The sequence below is a fragment of the Amphimedon queenslandica genome, unplaced genomic scaffold, assembly GCF_000090795.2.
Source record: "Amphimedon queenslandica unplaced genomic scaffold, v1.1 AMPQUscaffold_13520, whole genome shotgun sequence".
NCBI classification, from domain to species: domain Eukaryota; kingdom Metazoa; phylum Porifera; class Demospongiae; order Haplosclerida; family Niphatidae; genus Amphimedon; species Amphimedon queenslandica.
In genome coordinates, this window is record NW_003546244.1 from 716,840 (window position 1) to 734,988 (window position 18,149).

Sequence of the window (18,149 nt, forward strand, 5' to 3'; positions counted from 1 at the left end):
CTCTCTCTCCTTCTCCTCCATATTCTGGCACAGTTTGGATACCTGTTCGTTAGAGGACTTGAGACCAACCGAGAGAGACTCCACTTGACTGTTGAGAGTTTGTATTTGGGTATTCAAATGGTCGCATTGCTCCTGTGCTTCATTCCTAATGGCTAATAACTTCTCCAGTTCTTCTTCTTTTACCTCTAATTCTGCGTTCGCTTCCAAAAGCTCTTTTTTAGCCTTTTCTCTCGACTCTTCGCCTCTTTCCAGTTCCGCTGTTACTTCTCTCAGTGCTGCTTCATTTTCCTCACAAGTCTTCTTCAGCTCCTCATATTTCTCCTTCTCTTTTAAAAGTTGAAAACGATTCGCTTCTAATTGTGACTGGAGGTGTTCGGCTGATTGCATTGTAGCAATGGCGTGCTGTGCTTTAGTTAATTCTTTATTTAGGTGGTCATTAGTCTCTTGAAGCTCTTCATTCTTTTGCTGCTGGGATACAAGTTGTTCTGGTAGACACTCAAGTTCATGTATGCGAGTGGCTCTCTCCCTCAACTCTTTTGTGAGTTTAGCCTCTGAGGATCTCAGTCTCTCAATCTATACTCATGAATAATTCATCACTTAATTGACCAGTAGTTATCGGGTTACCTCTTTTCTGGAGTTGCTTTCAAACGATTCTAATTTTTCTTGTAGCGATTTGATGACATCTCTCTGTGCCCCTCTCTCCTTTTGTAACAGGAGTAACTCTTTCTGTAGCAGTTTTACCTGTAAATGTGTAAATGCGTAAATGCATGGACACAAAATGTTAATATTATATAGTATCAATAGCTACTATTCAATACCTGGTTATTTAATGTATTTCTCTCTTTCTCTATCAATCTAGCCTTTTCCTCTTCTTTTTCTTTCTTTGCATTCTCTTCATTCTGCTTGCGTGTTAGCTCAATCTACATGTACATGTAAAGAATTAACATGCACGGTTGCACACAATTATCAATATTATTATTGTTATTAATAAAAATATAAATAATTACTTCTTTTATAAGTGATGATATCTTCTCTTGAGCTGATTTCAAATCCTCTTCTGTTATCACTTTACTAGTCAGCTGAGCCTCTAAATTCCTTATCTACATGTATAATACATTTAAAAATCCATGCTATAGTAGAACTATTTTATTAAAAATGGCTAGGAGAGAATTCTCTATTTTATAATTTTTACTGATCAATGCACGTGTTCTTATGTTGCATATAAATTCTGAGCCAATTCCAATCTAATTTGAATTTTTTTAGAAATTTTTGAAGTTGCTTGAAATCGGCTGTACTGGGTATTTTGTCAAAAATGGAGAGAATTCTCTATACACATGCAAGTATATGTACATGTTCATACCTGTTCTTCTAATTCTGTGATTGTATTTAACTGAACGTTAAGATTAGTTTCAGATTTACTTAGCTCTTCTTGTGCCTGCATCAACTCATTTTGATACTGTATTGCCTAGTAATAATAATAATAATAACAACAACAACAACAACAACAACAACAACAGTAATAATAATATACACATTAAAGTTACCTGTGTTGATGATGAGAGGAAGCTATTAACAAGATGAGACACAGACTGATACAAATGAGGTATTATATCTAGAGAAATAATGGATAAAACATACATGTACATGTTAAGTATGTACATGTACATGTACCTTGTATTGAGTGTAAGTTAGGCGAGGCACTTTCAAGATCCCAAATGGCGGGTACATCAGAACTCGAGTTAATAGATAAAATTGTTAGATTATCATCATCATCATCTTCATTATTAGCGTGGGCGTAATTGACAGGCATGACTCCATCTTTGACAGTAGCAGTAGTGCCATTCTTTGGATGAGAATCTTCAAGACCACTGTCTCCAGTACTGGCAGTAATTGTTTTGTGGGTGTGGTTGTTAGGTGTGGTCATGCCATCAGACAAGTGAGCAGGTGATGTCCATTCAGTGGCGGGCGGGGTCAAGGTGCTATGATTAATATTTAGAGGAAGAAGTGATGAAACTGTTTGATGCAATGTTAGCAAAGCTCCTTGCAACTTATCCCTAAGGAAATTATCATGATTATCATAATTTTTATTTTATTAATTTTTTTGCTGTAAAATATTAGTTTGAAAAAAAAGCAAAGACAATGGTCTATCAGCCAAAAACTGGTTGGAACATGTACAATATGCACATGCACTTGCACTATATGCATTGCTGTACCTTTCTTGTTGTACATCATGCAAGTGAGTGTGCAGTGCTTGTAATGTGTTGGTGTCTTCAATGTGACGCTGCTCAGAGGCTAAATTTGATTCCCTTATCTCATCTTTTAGCTAAAGACAGAGAGAGAGAATGAAGGAAGAAAAAGTGAGACATTAGAAAGAGAATGTGTATACATGTAAATGTACGTACCTTCTGTATATTAGTTAGGTATTCTTTCTTTAATCTTTCCCTCTCTTCCTGTAACAACAACATCAAATATAAATTACGATACTAATTCGCTACCTTGCTTTTCCTGGCCAAGCCTTCCTTTTCTTTCCTCAGTGTGGCCATATTGTCTTTAAATTCCTCTAATTCGTCCAGTAACAGTTGTTTATCTTTTGCATGCTCCTCCTCCTTCTCTTCCAGCTCCACCTAAAAATTTAAAAGTCTTTATTTTCCCAAGTGATGAATATCAACAGACTAGCCTTTAGTCTATGAATACACTTGTCATACTCATCTTCACGTTCATCTTGAACCTTTTCTATCTCGAGCAGTTTATTATAATTGACTTTAAACGCATCCTTTAAAGCTACCAACTCCTCGTAAAGGTTACCCTCGTCATCTTCTGGTTGTACGGCTTCCATCAAAGCACGGTCTTCTTTCAATTCTTCTATAGCTCTTAGTTGAACGGTGTGGACGAGTTTCTGAGCTATTAATCTTCTCTTAAGCTCTTCTATATCTCTTTCTTGGCTTTCCAGAGCTTCCTCGAGTCCGCCATTGGTTTCTTTTCCCCGCCATTTTCTTTCTACTTCAAAGGCAACGTCCTCGTCGCCATCTTTTCGCTTTTCCTCACTGTTCATACCAGTAGCGGTTCCTCTAGAGAATGAAACAACAATCAGCAGCAGGTTGAAAAGATTTAAATGTCTCACCTCGTCTCTAGAGTCTAAAAAACAAAAAATTAAAAATGTAGTATACGGAAAGTATGCAGGCAAAGCAAAATTATTAATTGTACAACCGTATACTATATAGTACACTCTTGTAATCCTAAAAATTCCATTGGGTGGAGCTCACTGCAGTCTAATTTCATTCTAGGTGCTAATTGAGAAGCACTTTTTACACCTGAGGCTGCTAGTATTTTTGCACCATAGCTTTAAAAAGGAAAAAATAAACAAAACAGTCTCCTAAGCATTCAAATAATAATAATAATAATGATCATGATTTCTTAGTTCTCGCTGTTATAAGTACCAGTTGAAGTGTTTGGCTCTTCGGAATTAAAACTACACATGGCTCCCTCTCTCCTCTTAAATTTCTTCTCTATTTTATCAAGATCACAGCTCAGTCGTTCCCTCTGCTCCAACAGCTCCTTCTCGTACTTATTCTTTTCGTAAAGGAGCTCCTCCACTCTCTGCTTCTCCAATAGACGTCTCTCAAGCTCCGTTCTATGGTAAGTAAGGTCTTTCTCTATTATTTCCTTCTCCCGTAGCTTTTGTATTAAGGACTGTCTTGATTTAGCCAAGGATTTCTCCAGCCCTCCTCTTTCGCTTGAGAGTGTGTTTAATCTATTCTCAATCCTCTGCATTGCTTGTATCTTCCTTTGGAGTGAGAGCTGCTTTGTTTCAGCCTCATTCAGTCGTTCTTGATACTCTCTCTTTATTTCGGCATTTGCTTCTTCGCGTAGCTTTAGCTTCTCTTGTAGGTCGGATATCAATAGACTTTGATCTTCAACAAGAGGCTATTAAAACAATGGAATGTAACTTATAACGTTACAATTTAATATACATGTACATCTATGCTTTGCTGTTTCTGAATTTCATATTCATTTAGGATGTACATGTACATATGTAAAGACATAGAAATGCTCCCACTAACATGCATGTGCATGTACATGTACAAGTCTCACCAATTTCTCTTGTAATTGTGTCCTAAGGTTATCCAACTGGTCCTGGTACTCTCTTATCCTTAGCTCTAAAGTACTGTTAGTCTGATCCAGTACTCCATTAGCTGCTGTTAGCTCTCGTATCTTATCTTGTGCGGATTCAATTTGCTTGTTAGCTGCAGTGAGGCTTGTCTTCAATTCTTCAATGAGTGTCTCCATCTCTTGTAGCTGACTGCTCTTGGTCTCCAGGTCTTTCTTGAGTTTGTTTGCTTTCTTCTTGTGCACTTTCTCTTTCTCTTCCCAAGTTTCCCTTTCGTTTGTCAGAGCTTTCTCCTTGTCTTGTAGCTTTGCCTGAAGCGTTGCTTCTTCTGCTGACCACTCCTCTTTCAGCAAATCGCACCTTTCCTTAGCCTCTGCTAACTGGGCATGTACTTTCACTAATTTGTCGGATTCATTATTTGCATGGGCGTTTCTCTCTCCTTCGAGCTCTTGGGTCAGCTCATTGAGTTTCAGCTGTAGAGAGCTCACTCGGCACGTCTGAGTAGCAATCTCGTCTTCTTTCTCTTGAACGATGCCGTCGTAATTTTCCTTTAATTTCTCATTTGTCGATTTCAGTTCGTTGATCTCTACCTCAAGCTGAGCGGCGTTCACCTTTAACGAATTGATTTCTGATTCCCGTGTTGTTTCCTTTTCTCTTAACTCGCTCTCGAGCAAGCTTAGCGAAACACGAGACGACTTCAAATCCTTCTCGGTGTTGTGGAGCTTCTCTTGAAGGACTCTGCTGTCCTGATATTCTCTTTCTAACTGCTGGCATTTCGTCTCCAGTTCCATTACCTTCATCTTTGTTGTGGCCAGCTCTTCCTGGCTCGTTGAAGAGAGACTGCTCTTGAGTGCTTCAAGGTCCCTTTTGTTCTTCTCTTTCAATTCCTCCAATTCGGTCTCTTTCTCTATCTGTAGAGTCCTTCTTACTCTCTCTAGTTCTTCGTCGTGGTTTGCAATCAGAGTATTCTTAGCATCAGCAATCTCTTCGTTATGTGATTGTCTAAGTTTAGCAATAGTAGCAGTGTGGTCTGCTTCATCCTGGGCTGCCTTGGCTTTTATTGATAACAAAGACTCCTCCAATTCACCTTTCTCAGTGCGTAGTTGATCCAGCAATGACGTCAGATCATTAATCTTAAGATCTCTCTCGTTTTCACTCTGAGATCTTTCATCTTGTAATTGAGCAAGTATCCTCGCATGCTCTTCTCTCAGTCTCTCCATCTCTTGATTTTTCTCTTGTTCTAGCCTCTCCAGTTGGCTCTTATAACTCATCTCTTGATTACGGTAGGCGTTTAACTGAGTCTGAAGCTCATTCATGTGTTTCACGGCAAAGTCCAGGCTCGCCTGAGACTTGTCGGCAGTCTCAGAAATGCTTTCCTCGAGTTGACTGACTTCAGTCGATTTCTCTACTTCTAACTGACTGATCTGTGTAGAGTGCTCCTCCTCCAACTGCTTGACAATTTCATCATGTCTAGCGGTCATTATTTCCTTTTCTTCTTGAAACGACTTCTCTCTTTCCCTCAGTCTTGTTTCTAGCTGAGATACTGATTCTTCTAATCTCTCCCTCAGCTCTTCTTTCTCTCTTTCCAGTCTCTTGATGTCTTCGCTATGAGAGGAGGCTTCTCTTTCGATTTCCTTCTCTAGTTGTTTAATGGTGTCATCTTTGGCTAGTAGCATTTCCGTATGATCGACAGTTTCTTGCTGAAGCCTTGACTCCAGCCCGGAGGCTTTCTCTTTCCAATTATGCAGCATTTTCTCAAGATCAAGCGAATCATTTCTCTCCCTCTCTAGGGCAGACACGGTGCCTCTCAGCTCCATGGACTCTTTCAGTGATTCTTTCAGCTTCTTTTCAATTTCTTCTTTCTCTTTGCTTAGATTAGAATGAGCTGCTACATATTGATTGTGGTATTGTTTTATTTGTTCGTTAGCGACTGCCTCCAACTGCTTCCTGTTTTTCTCTGTCGTTTCGGCAAAGCTAGCTTCAAGCTGTGCCTTCTCTCTCTCAAACTCTTCTCTCAGCATCTCTTTCTCTTTCTGAGCTGATAACAACATGTTCTCTTTTTCCTTCTCATGCATTTCTTCGAGTGTTGTCTTCAGTTGTTTGATGCGTGTTGCCTCAAGTTCTCCTTCGTCTAGTTGCCGTTGCTCCTGTTGGTCTAAGAACTGCTCTGAAAGTCGATTAACATGCTGCAAATGATTCTCTCTTTCTTTCTCCATCAACTCGTTGTGCTCCTTCTCTTTGGCTTCAAGAGCCGACGCCATTTCCGACTGAAACTGCCTCTGCATGTCACTAGCCTCCTTCTCCTTAGCTGCCAAAGACTCCTGAGACGAGAGAAGGGTTTTCTGAAGAGACGCTAGCTGGGTCTTAAAATGATTGAGAGACATTTGAGCTCCATCTTTCTCTGCTCTACATCTCTCAAGCTCCTTCTCCAGCGACTCCTTCTCGGCTAATAGCTGATCAATAGACGTGTGGTTCGAGATGTGATTCAACGACTGGATAGTACTGGCGGCAGTGTTATTGACATGATTGTGAGGAGAATCAGTGGACTCCATGAGGGCAGACTGAGACGTATCCTGGAAAAAATTAATAATAAAGAGTGGGTGTGGTTTTAATTAAACTCACATAGTCGACATCCAGTGTGTCCATTAGTACAGACTGCTCATCCCCAGTGGTGGTATTCGACTTATTTACTTTCTTTTTACTCTTCTTCTTTTTTTGAAAAGCAAGCAACTGTATAAACAAACAAATAAAATATATAATACATAAATAATAATAATAGCAACAAAAACAAACAAAAGCACTTACAGCATCTTTTCCAGCTTGTACTTTGCTCTTCCTTTCTTCTTCCTCCATTTTAATAATCCAAGAGAGGCTTTTTACCACTTATTTGCAAACACAAAGCCTCATAATTGTATGGTAGGTGTGGAAAGGGTGGAGTTTATAAAAGTATACGGAAATCCGATTCATTAAAGTATACGGAATTTTTATCACGCATGCGCAGTACATTTTGTACGCCCACGCAGAAAAGTAGGCGTGTTTTTATTTATAAACCACACCCATCACAATCACGTGATTTACTATCAAAATGGCTGGATTCACTGAAGGAGTTGAGTCGATTCCCCACATAACAGAGAGAGCAAAGACGGGAGGCGCCCTGCCACTCAAGTACGAGTTCTCCCGTCCTTTCTTTCTGGAACTGACGAAGGAGCAATTTGACACATCCAAAGACCACGGGCAGAGATTAGTCCTAACTCCATCAAATTATTCCAAGATGCCTTGGCAGGCTGGCTATGCTGAGGCCATCAATTCTGGGAAGAGCATTTACGTCAATGAGGACCAGGCCTCGGTCCATGTCTCTGCTCTCTGTCTTCATGATTCTGAGAAGGACACGTCCATAACGCTACCATACGTCATGTTTGGGATTTTCGATGGTCACGCTGGTACGGGGGCGGCTACCATGGCAACGCACAATCTGCACAAACACATGAAAGAGAAACTGAATGGGATCAAGCACTTCCTTGTGCAGGACTCGGCTGAAGTGATAGCCGAAGACGACCCAGGTCTAGGCTGTATCACGGAGCCGATCCCAAAGGAATTACTAGTAATTGGTGCATTAGAGGAAGCTTTTGTAGTTATGGACGAGCAAATAAGAGCAGAGAGGAACACGTACCTTATAAAAGGAGGATGCACAGCCATAGTGTCCTTATTCCTACAGAATAAACTGTACATAGCCAATGCAGGGGACTGTAGGGCCATCCTCCTGTTGGATCATTGCTCTAGGATACATCCTCTATCCACTGATTTCACACCTGAGACCGACAGACAACGACTTCAGAAGCTAGCCTACCTTCAGCCTCAGCTTTTAGGCAGATACTTTGGACGGCTAGAGTACCAAAGGAGGCTTAGGAAGAAGGATATTGGACAGAGGGTTCTGTATCGCGACAGACAAATGACTGGCTGGGCCTATCGCACTGTTAACGAAGAAGATGTGAATCAAGTACCTATGATTATTGGCCACGGGAAGAGAGCAAGACTAATGGCCACTATTGGTACCACTAGAGGATTTGGTGATCACGATCTTGAAGCACCTGGCGGCCAATTCATAAAACCTTTACTAACGCCAGTCCCTGAAGTAAGAGTTTGGGATCTTAACAGCTATGAGCATCAGTATGATGATATACTAATAGTAGCATCTGACGGACTTTGGGAGAGACTCACCAACGAAGAAGCACTGGAGATAGTGAAGGAACTAGCAGAAGTGACTCCTCGTGATGACAAGTATTATACCACGATAGCTAGGGAGCTGGTCCTTGCTGCTAGGGGCCAGTTTGGCAAGAAAGGTTGGAGGACAGCTAAAGAACAGAGCGCTAGCTGCGATGACATTTCCTGCTTTGTTGTCCCTCTCCATACTTATGCCACTTCGCCTAGTCCTGGTTGTCTTGGTGAAGAGGACATGATGGGAGGCGACTCCATTGATCCTGTAAGATATGGGTCTGGTGCAGATTCCAACGATATCCACAGTGTACAATAATAGTTATAGTATTATTAATAATAACTGACACTGCTTCAATACTGAGTGAGTGTGTACGTACGTGTGTATATTATCTCTTATGTGTTTTATAATTTTTAATATAAGGCGTGATTTTAAAGGATACTCTTTTAATTACAATCGTTTTACAATGATGATTCTTGATGTTTAAGTAGTTTTATTTAAATTATTCATGAAGCCGCACCATTGTTATGGCCGCACCTTCTTTTTATTCGTACCAGCCACACCCATCCATTCGTATGGTGGTGGTAGCTATGCGCTTGCTACCATTCCGTCTCTCTGGAGTTGCTCGCCTGATTCTCTATCTCGCCTGCTTTTCTGTCTTTATTGTCATCTCCTTTGGCGTTTTTGTGTTTCATGTTTCTTCTACACCCTCAGATGACAACACCTGGAAGAGAGTCAGACAGGAGCTACCCTTATCCTTATCCTCCCCCTCTGGCTCACTCTCTTCTTCCTCCCCTCTCGTTAAAGCTCTCACCTTCAACGAGACGACTGCTCCTTCTACTCCTTCCTCTCCATCTCTGACTACAGTAGTCTCCTCTCTTTTTGCTTCCTCTCTCTCTTCTTCCCTTCCTCCCTCCAGCATATATCTAAAAGGTCTACAGAATTTCTCACAATCTGAAGTGAATCCAGTCAACAGCTGGCCTGAAGGTGAATTTTGCGATCAGTTCCTCTCTAACAAGTTCCCGGTACATTTCAGTGTATGCAGCGACAATGATAGGATCCAGTGTTCCGGGACGACGCTTGATGACAAGATGGGATCCTGCACGACTAAAAGAGTTGCCATAAACATCCCTGAGTTTTATAAAGTCATGAAGACCAAGCGTGACTCTGTAGAGAATTCCAACACGATGTGGCTCGTACAGGACAACGAGGACTCCATCCCTTGTCCCAAGTACGACTTTAAATTGTTAGACAAGCACATGTTTGGAGGAGATTATTTGAAGAGGTTGGCAAAGACATCTGTCCTCTCTCACTCCCAGTCTGAGTGCCAGGGATGGATCAACGGTACCACATTCCTTTTCGTCGGATTCGATGTTCATATTTATTTCAAATTCCTGTCCTGGTTCAGTCTCTATAATGGGATACTCAACGACAGTCCTTCAAACAGACCCCCTTCTCTTATTTTAAGGATACCCGAGACTAGAGGAAACTTTTTATTTCCCGAGTTTGAGCATGATCTATTTCCAGAGACTAATGTGTATGGTTTAAGTGAGTTAGCAGCCGAAAATGTCGGAACACTTTGTTTTGAAAGAATCGTAACCACTCCCTGGGCCTTTGGGACAACGGCCTTTAGATGCAAGATGGCTGACGCCATCGTCAAACTCAGAAAGAAATGCTATAGCTGTAATTCCCGGGATCTTCCTGGAGCAAGATACCGACAGTTCCGTAAGAGAGTCCTCAGGGCTTGTTCCTTAACAGACGACCCGGTACCATACACGGAAAAAACTCCTCGGAGGATCGTACTCCAAATAAGGAAGCCCTACAGTAGATTTGAAGGGGAGGCTGCCACTAAGATCAGTCGTATATTAGAAAACTCTAATAAGCTGGCAGAGGCCCTGCGAGCGGGTTTTCCAAAAGCTAATGTAACTGTTATGCACGGCGAAGACCTTGGATTGTGCGAGCAGATATCACTTGTTCACAAAGCTGATGTTTTAATGGGAGTCCATGGAGCTGGTCTGGTCCATTCGTGGTGGCTTCAAGACCATGCTCTTTTATTTGAGCTGGTACCGAGATCACAGCTGTCTAATCCAACTTTTAAAATGTTAACAACGTTGTCAGGTCGTCGGTATTATAGCTACACTAGTGTAAAGGGTGGAGACAAGAGGGTTACTGTCGATGAACAGGACATTGTGAAGAGATTAAAATCAGAATATTGAGCAAGTGTGATAGAGGGGATTTACTTTTATTTATACAATAATTATAACAATGATAATGATGTAAATCAGACGGGTTTTATTATTATTGTTGTATCGACGCTTATATCAATAAAAATTACGTTAAAAGAACATTGTTAGTTTTTAATTATTCATAGTCTGGTGCTTTGACATCAAGCCTTCATTCATAATGACCTGAAACAAAATAATAATAAAATGTGACTTTCTTTATGTTTACATGATGGAGTTCTTATAAGGAAAGCAAAAATTATCATTATTTATACAGTCTGATTGTCACTTTAGTATTGTACACCCCCAAGTACAAATAGCATGAATTTTTTTATAATAACCACTAAAATAATATTGTATATGCACATACATGTACCTGTGAGTCCTCCCCTTCTCCTGATAGACAGGACAGCAGCTCATCATCGATCACATTATAATACGGCAGAGATGGATCAACTGATAATTGTATGTACTCGGCTTCGTTACTCAGTAAAGAATCAAACTTGACCTTCAGCTCACAGAAGGATGGCCTTTCTTTGGCATTAATCAACCAGCAAAGGGTCATTATGTTATATCTACAAGAGATCATACAATAAAGGTCGGATAAAATGACCCTCTCTCTCTCTTTCTTTTCATTACATTTCTTGGCTGCAATTTTGCGGTTTTTCTAATCTATTCCCATCCAGCAGATGACTCAATATGTTACTGTTACTGACAGTAGGGTATGGAAAACCACCTAACAAATCATAATAATTATAATAAGACACCTAATAATTAATCCTTCATTCATTACCAAGTGTGACTATTTCCCAGAGGGTCACTCCGTAAGACCACACGTCAGACTTAAATGAAAACTCTCTTTCAGTGAGAGACTCAATTGCCATCCATTTCCAGGGGAGGCGCCCTCTGGTCTTCTTCACGTAGGCTTCGTCGGCTCCTCCGACTTTTCTAGACATTCCAAAATCGGATATTCTCAGGTTTTTGTCAGCATCAATGAGGACATTACGACAAGCAAGGTCACGATGAATGATACCAATGCTAGAGAGATACTCCTAAGATAATAAAAGAGAGAGAGAGAAGGATAATGAAGGTAGAGGTAGAGGCATGCATAAAGTTTGTGTTTGCTGTGGGTTACCATTCCAGAAGCTATTTGATAACCGAAACTGAAAAGATCAGAATGAGACACATCTCCGATATTGTAGTACATACTATCCTGCTCACCCCCACTCGTGTTAGCCTATATAGTCATAACAATAGTAAGTAAACTATTGTACTATAGATAATAGTAGAGTAATATACTATAGAATCAGGGGCTTCTGACATAACCAATGATGGCATAGTACATGTACATATTATACTGACCAGTTGGTTTTGCCTTATATACTGTAGGAATTTCAATAGATCTCCGTGTTTAATGATTGTCATGCAGAGCTGTATCGGCTCCTGTATGGTGACACAACCTATCATGTTAACAATGTGGAGGTGGTTCCCTTCGCTTATTAGCTTCATCAGCTCTATCTCGTTCAGTAGATCGGCTCTCTCTGTCCTGTTTGCCATTTCTAATACATAAATAATAAAATCGTGTCATGATAAATCAAATTCCTTGCAGATGAGTGATTTTTTTAAAATAGTGGGAGATAAGGAGAGAGAAAGAGAGAGAGCCTTACTAACTTTTATTCATTTTTACAGCCACAGGTATGCTCGCACTCTTCCTTACATCTGATGGGAGTCTTGCATTGTTCAATGGTCCACATATATATCCCTTATGCACCGTGCCAAATGCTCCTTCACTCAATTGACTCTCCAGTATTATTTTGACTGGCTCTATTTCCCATGCATCTCTTAGGATACTATAGTTACTGTTGATAGCATGACTGTTAGTGCCGCCATCGGTCGGACTGTTCATTGGTAGCCAATCGCTGCCATTATTAAACTAAGAGATTCAAAATAAAATTCATACAAGAGTTATGAAATTTGATTCAACGTACGTCAAATGATTTCCTAAATTTTCTTTGTTTGCAGTAAAGGAAGCAGCAGAATAGTAATAATATGAACAAGATGATAATGATTATGATCAGTAATGCTCCTCCGGCTGCAGCAACTGGGACTACATACACTGGCAATGTGGAGTCCTCCGTAACAGCTACAGTATATCGTGACTCATAATTCATTGTTGCTCATATACTTACTTTCAGTTCCATTGGTGGTAGGACTATCAGTAGTAGTTTCATTGATGCACATTGCATTATCTTTATTTATAATCACAAAGTCACTCCATTCGCTTGTGTTTTGCCCATTGCTTGATCTTACCTAGAGTAGGAAAATGATGACAATGAATTATTAAGAAGAATATATGTAGCTTACTTGTGCATAAAAACATGAGATTGATGTAGGAAATATATTTGGTCTATTTATATCAAGACTGTTTTCTTCCTATAATAATACAGTACAAATATTAGAGCTGTATAAAATATATTAAAAATTTTAAATATAACTTTAATTAAAAACAGGCTAATTTCTGAAAATACCCCATAGCCCATGGGTTTTTTTTTTCCAAAAAATAAGTCCAAAATCACCCCAAATTTTTATTACATTTTCTGATACATATTGATGTTCTTATGCTATGTAGAAAGTTTGAGCCAATTCCAGCTTTAATTTTTTGAGTTATGGCCATTTTAAAAAATGGGCAAACTTTTGAAAAATACCCTAGCCCATGGTTTTTTCCAAAAAATGGCTCCGAAATCACCCCACATTTTTATTACATTTTCTGATACATATTGATGTCCTTATGCTATGTAGAAAGTTTGAGCTGTTTCCGGCTTTAATTTTTCAAGTTATGGCCATTTAAAAAAATGGGTCAATTTCTGAAAAATACCCTGTACTATAGCCCATGGTTTTTTCTGAAAAATGGCTCCGAAATCACCCCACATTTTTATTACATTTTCTGATACATATTGATGTCCTTATGCTATGTAGAAAGTTTGAGCCAATTCCTGCTTTAATTTTTTGAGTTATGGCCATTTAAAAAAATGGGCCAATTTCTAAAAAATACCCTGTACTATAGCCCATGGTTTTTTCCGAAAAATGACTTCAAAATCACCCCAAATTTTTATTACATTTTCTGATACATATTGACGTCCTTAAGCTGTGTAGAAAGCTTGAGCCAATTCCAACTTTAATTTTTAGAGTTATGGCTATTTTAAAAAATGGGCCAATTTCTGAAAAATACCCTGTACTATAGCCCATGGTTTTTTCCAAAAAATGGCTCCGAAATCATCCCACATTTTTATTACATTTTCTAATACATATTGATGTCCTTATGCTATGTAGAATTTTTGAGCCGATTCCAACTTAAATTTTTTAAGTTATGGCTATTTTTTTTAATGGGCCAATTTCTGAAAAATACCCTGTACTATAGCCCATGGTTTTTTCCAAAAATGGGTCCAAAATCACCCCAAATTTTTTTTACATTTTCTGATACACATTGATGTTCTTATGCTCTGTATAAAATTTGAGCCAATTCCGACTTTAATTTTTCAAGTCACAAGAGCTTACTGAGTACCAACTTACCCCAGTAGTAGTCTCTACTGTTATCCTGGTAGTGTTGCTAGCAGTTTCATTGTCATTCAATGGCTCTGCAGTAATAACTATTGTATAATTTGTCAACGCTCCGTACGTTAAGACAGGAGTAGACCATGATAGACTTATATTGAATAAAAAATCTGTCACTGAGTGGATTGTGATATTCTCAATTTCATTGACTGATGGTCGGTTTGACCTTGTATTCAAGACACAGGTGGTCTGCTCTGGTAGCAATCGCCAAAAAATACTAAAATTACTGAAGTATTGCAACTATAAATAGAGGAAAAAATAATAATAAAATTATTATTATTATTATTATTATTATAAAAGAGGGAGAGGGGGAATCACAAAAAGAAACAATTATTATTATTATTATTATCACTAATATTATATTATTATTATTATTATTATTATTATTATTATTATTATTATTATTATTATTATCAATTCTTACTCTAACTCTGAGACGGTCATGAAGTGCTATATTTGGAGAGAAGACATATTGAGTCTGATACTCAGTACAATTATTATCAACCTACAGTGAGATGGTACAATTTACAAAAGGAGTTCATTAATAAAAAGAGATCAACCTTCATACCATTAATTCCTTACCTTTGGTATGCGTCTAAATCTCGTCCGGCTAGACTCAGCTCCTACTTCTAAAAACTCCCTCCAAGTAATAAATTGTATAATTCTTTCCATGAGAAAAGCATCACAAGGCTCAATAGTCCACCTTATTGTGGCTGTGATTACACCAGTAGTGACGTTTTGGTTTCTGTGGCAGCTAAGGTTTGCTACTGGGGGAGGTCCAGACTCTCTTGATACGTCTAAGGGAGCGAATGGAATGTCATATCGACTGTCGGATGGTTCGGAATGTATCTGTAAAATATACCAGTAATAGCAACAATGCATAATAACAATAGATAATAATGATAATGATAATAGTAATAATAATGCATTGTTACCCTATAAAAATAGAAGCATTGGAAAATTGGAAGAGACATAGGAACACTAGATATAATCAAGTGACTGGTTTCATTCTAAATAAGAGAGGAAGGAAGAATGAGAATGACAATGAACTGCATACATAGTTATATACCTTAGTAACATTGTAATTAAACTGTCCTACTCCACCACATTCTGGCAATACAGAGAATATCGTAATCTGGTAATACTCCAAATGCTCAAGGTTATCTGAATCAAAAGAAAGGGGGAGAAAGAGAAGATGGTAATAGCTTAATTGTCACACACTCCTTAAACTCATTACTGGTTGGCTTGCTCCAGCTGAAATTTAACATTGCATGTTTAAAGAATCCTTCCCTCCGGTCCTCCTTTATGGTTATACTAATTGAACCAGGATGAGATGCAAAGCGTGTTTCTAAAATAAAAAACAAAATTAATTAATAAAATTAATGATTTCATATTAAATTAACTTGCCTCCATAGACATGAATACCAAGTGGCCTAGAGTAGGATGAAATACCTCTTGCTGTTACTATGGCAATGGAGACGTTGACAGCTTGACAGGCAAAGGAGGTAAGATTAGCCGAATTAAGACTTTCCTAAACAAGCAAACAAACAAACAAGTAGTATAGCTATTTAATTAGAGTAAACCAACAACTGAGGCAGAGGGAGTTTAATAAAGTGTGAGAGTGAGAGAGTGTTAACCTGCCACTGATAGTAGGTTAATTGTTTTGATTTTATTTGGAGGAGGACAGTTGTGGCTGATTGTCCTATTATGGAGTCATTAATTGACTTTAAATTAATATTATATCCTCCTCCTTCAATGGAGTTGGTCGTTATGAAGGAAGGATGATCAGTTGGATTAACTGGTAATGACGACTCTAATGATTAACAGGATTGAGAGAGAGAGGGAGGGAGGGAGAGAAAGCATTATAACAGTATTACTTTGAGTTCCTACTAACCTTCTGCTAGAGAGCTAAACAACCGACAGCCTCTCTCACATGGACTGTATTTCTATTGATAATAATAATAATACTTATTATTAATATAGAGACTATTATACTTACGCATTTTCTATTACAGCTGCTTCCATCTCCCATGGGGCACTGTATATTTCCATTACACTCATCCTTACAACTAGTAACCTAAAGATGATGCAGGAATTTAAAAGTATCAATTGGCTGCTATTTTTCTTACACAATGGTCAGTGCAAATGTAATCAGCAATAAATGGACTCTTTAGTTTCTCTACACAACCAATGAAGCACTGCTTAATCTGATGACAAGAAAACTAATGATCAATAATAACAGCAACTATAACTCACTAGATTTTTTGTTGAACAATTTTGTGTAGACACATCAAGAAAAGGCCACACAGTATTCTGATGCAATACATAAATAAATAATTATTAATAAACACGAGCCTACCCATTACTTACCAATGCCCTCACTGCATCGATTGCATACTATAAAAAATGATAAAAAATAATATCAACAATCAATCTACACTTATTTCCTCCTTTACTTCATCAACACATTTTGCATGACATCTTGCTCTATCAACAGCTTCTCTCTCCGAGGTGAATGGCTCAACAACGTTGTGAGTAAATGTATTGCATTGAATGTTACTGAGCAACAAGGGCTCACTCCAAACATTGAAGCGTGTATCATCCACACACCTGCTGTTTATCCCTCTTATCTAAAAATAGTAAAAGCAAACTGTTTATTCCTCTTATCTAAAACTGTTTATTCCTCTTATCTCTAAAATAGTAAAAGGAAACATTATTATAGACCACGCTTTATTGACCATAAATGGCTTTACTACCAAACTGCATCATCATGCAATATGTTTTGCAAGAGAGTGTAAAGTGGTTTTTTAAGTAGTAAATATGAGGCACACGTTGTGTCAACTTATTTGTAAATATATACCATAAATCATAGCTTACTATATACTCTTGCTAGCACTAATGCAACTTCTAATGGTGCACACATACTATTATGTCACTAGTTGACTCAGGGGTGCTTTGTGCATGCAAATTTATCAAGCAAGGAGGTCAAAGTAGGGGATTTGAAAATAGCAAACACAGACAATAAATATTACTTGAATGTATAGTGGCTCGGATACACTTGTGAGTGTAAAGGATCCATTGATGAATGGTTCGGTAAGAAAAGGCTGAGGACGAAAAAGAGATTAAATCAAGAAGACAAATGAAAAGAGTACTTACAAGAGATAGAACAGTTTGGAGATGCCTGTTAATGACTCTAGCGTCATATCTCTTGATGGTGTCATTCGCATGCGGAATGTGATTCCAGCTAACGGATAAGTCGATTGTTGTACCAAACAAACTGAATCTTGACAATGACACATCAGCCAATACCAAATTGGTAGGCACTGCAAATAATTAGAGGTCATAAATATAATAAAACCATGCATGCTGCAACAACATAATATAGGCTTGCATATTTCAACCAAAACAGCATGCACTTGCATGCACTTACATGTTGTGTGAAACTGAATGGTAGCATTTTCACCATCAGGGTAAGAAGTGAGCTATAATAAGAAATGAAGTCATTTATTATTGTTATCATTACTTACAGTAAATCTATAATCACAATTGTATGATATGCTGTCATTTCTTTCTATATCAAAAGATGTTTCATCCTACAAAAGCAATAAAAAACTGCTAATATCAAATATTCTATAATTAATACTTCATCAATTATGTATGATAGATTTGTTCCTGCACAGTCTCCAAGAGACACTAGCTCTCCAATGTAATGGCTGGTATTTGACTCTAAAATCACCAATAAAAATCATATAATCTATGAGTATTGCAAAACCTCACCATTGGTTGTAGTGCCAGTCCATTCGAATGACAAACGAGGATAGCAGTCAACATTATTGGATTCAATAGTAACAGACAATTCAAAACTGCTCACAAAAACTAATGGAGACAATAATACTAACAAAGATAGAGTGAGCATCATCGTGACCTCTTTTTACTGACTCTATGCTTGCAAATTGGAAGCTTATATAGCTTCACCATGCAGGATAATTACTAA

At 38.4% G+C, this 18,149-nt stretch overlaps 3 protein-coding genes across 3 annotated transcripts in view; 1 reads left to right on the forward strand and 2 right to left on the reverse strand.

Annotated features, from left to right (window-relative positions):
- The window catches only part of LOC105312552 (putative leucine-rich repeat-containing protein DDB_G0290503), an 8,798-nt gene extending 1,728 nt beyond the window's left edge, over nt 1–7,070 (reverse strand). Inside the window, exons 1-16 of the mRNA XM_019994673.1 lie at nt 6,914–7,070; nt 6,731–6,838; nt 4,093–6,681; nt 3,416–3,924; nt 3,264–3,340; nt 2,678–3,135; nt 2,496–2,624; nt 2,403–2,450; nt 2,214–2,323; nt 1,672–2,054; nt 1,545–1,612; nt 1,361–1,465; nt 1,008–1,100; nt 819–920; nt 625–741; nt 4–573 (exon numbers count right to left, since the gene is read on the reverse strand). Of these exons, the coding sequence (XP_019850232.1) occupies nt 4–573; nt 625–741; nt 819–920; nt 1,008–1,100; nt 1,361–1,465; nt 1,545–1,612; nt 1,672–2,054; nt 2,214–2,323; nt 2,403–2,450; nt 2,496–2,624; nt 2,678–3,135; nt 3,264–3,340; nt 3,416–3,924; nt 4,093–6,681; nt 6,731–6,838; nt 6,914–6,961 (5,514 nt within the window). The 5' untranslated portion in view covers nt 6,962–7,070. The remainder of the gene's footprint in view (nt 1–3; nt 574–624; nt 742–818; nt 921–1,007; nt 1,101–1,360; nt 1,466–1,544; nt 1,613–1,671; nt 2,055–2,213; nt 2,324–2,402; nt 2,451–2,495; nt 2,625–2,677; nt 3,136–3,263; nt 3,341–3,415; nt 3,925–4,092; nt 6,682–6,730; nt 6,839–6,913) is intronic.
- Nucleotides 7,071–7,168: 98 nt separating this feature from the next.
- LOC100639806 (protein phosphatase 1H-like) lies at nt 7,169–8,811 on the forward strand. The gene has a single exon (XM_019995745.1). The coding sequence runs from the start codon at nt 7,194–7,196 to the stop codon at nt 8,637–8,639; it is 1,446 nt and encodes a 481-aa protein (XP_019851304.1). The 5' UTR covers nt 7,169–7,193; the 3' UTR covers nt 8,640–8,811.
- Nucleotides 8,812–10,533: 1,722 nt separating this feature from the next.
- LOC109581537 (uncharacterized) lies at nt 10,534–18,075 on the reverse strand. Its single transcript, XM_019995739.1, has 30 exons — nt 17,933–18,075; nt 17,799–17,881; nt 17,683–17,748; nt 17,586–17,637; nt 17,312–17,478; nt 17,188–17,259; nt 16,612–16,785; nt 16,526–16,552; nt 16,412–16,468; nt 16,285–16,362; nt 16,155–16,232; nt 16,050–16,101; nt 15,793–15,968; nt 15,563–15,686; nt 15,393–15,503; nt 15,225–15,319; nt 15,091–15,165; nt 14,738–15,004; nt 14,580–14,660; nt 14,114–14,395; nt 12,908–12,976; nt 12,733–12,853; nt 12,532–12,686; nt 12,215–12,476; nt 11,906–12,102; nt 11,679–11,780; nt 11,337–11,595; nt 11,183–11,279; nt 10,920–11,118; nt 10,534–10,729 (listed from the first exon to the last, which is right to left on the reverse strand). Exons 1-30 carry the CDS (start codon nt 18,072–18,074, stop codon nt 10,679–10,681), a joined length of 3,771 nt encoding a protein of 1,256 aa, XP_019851298.1. The 5' UTR covers nt 18,075; the 3' UTR covers nt 10,534–10,678.
- Nucleotides 18,076–18,149: the final 74 nt, after the last annotated feature.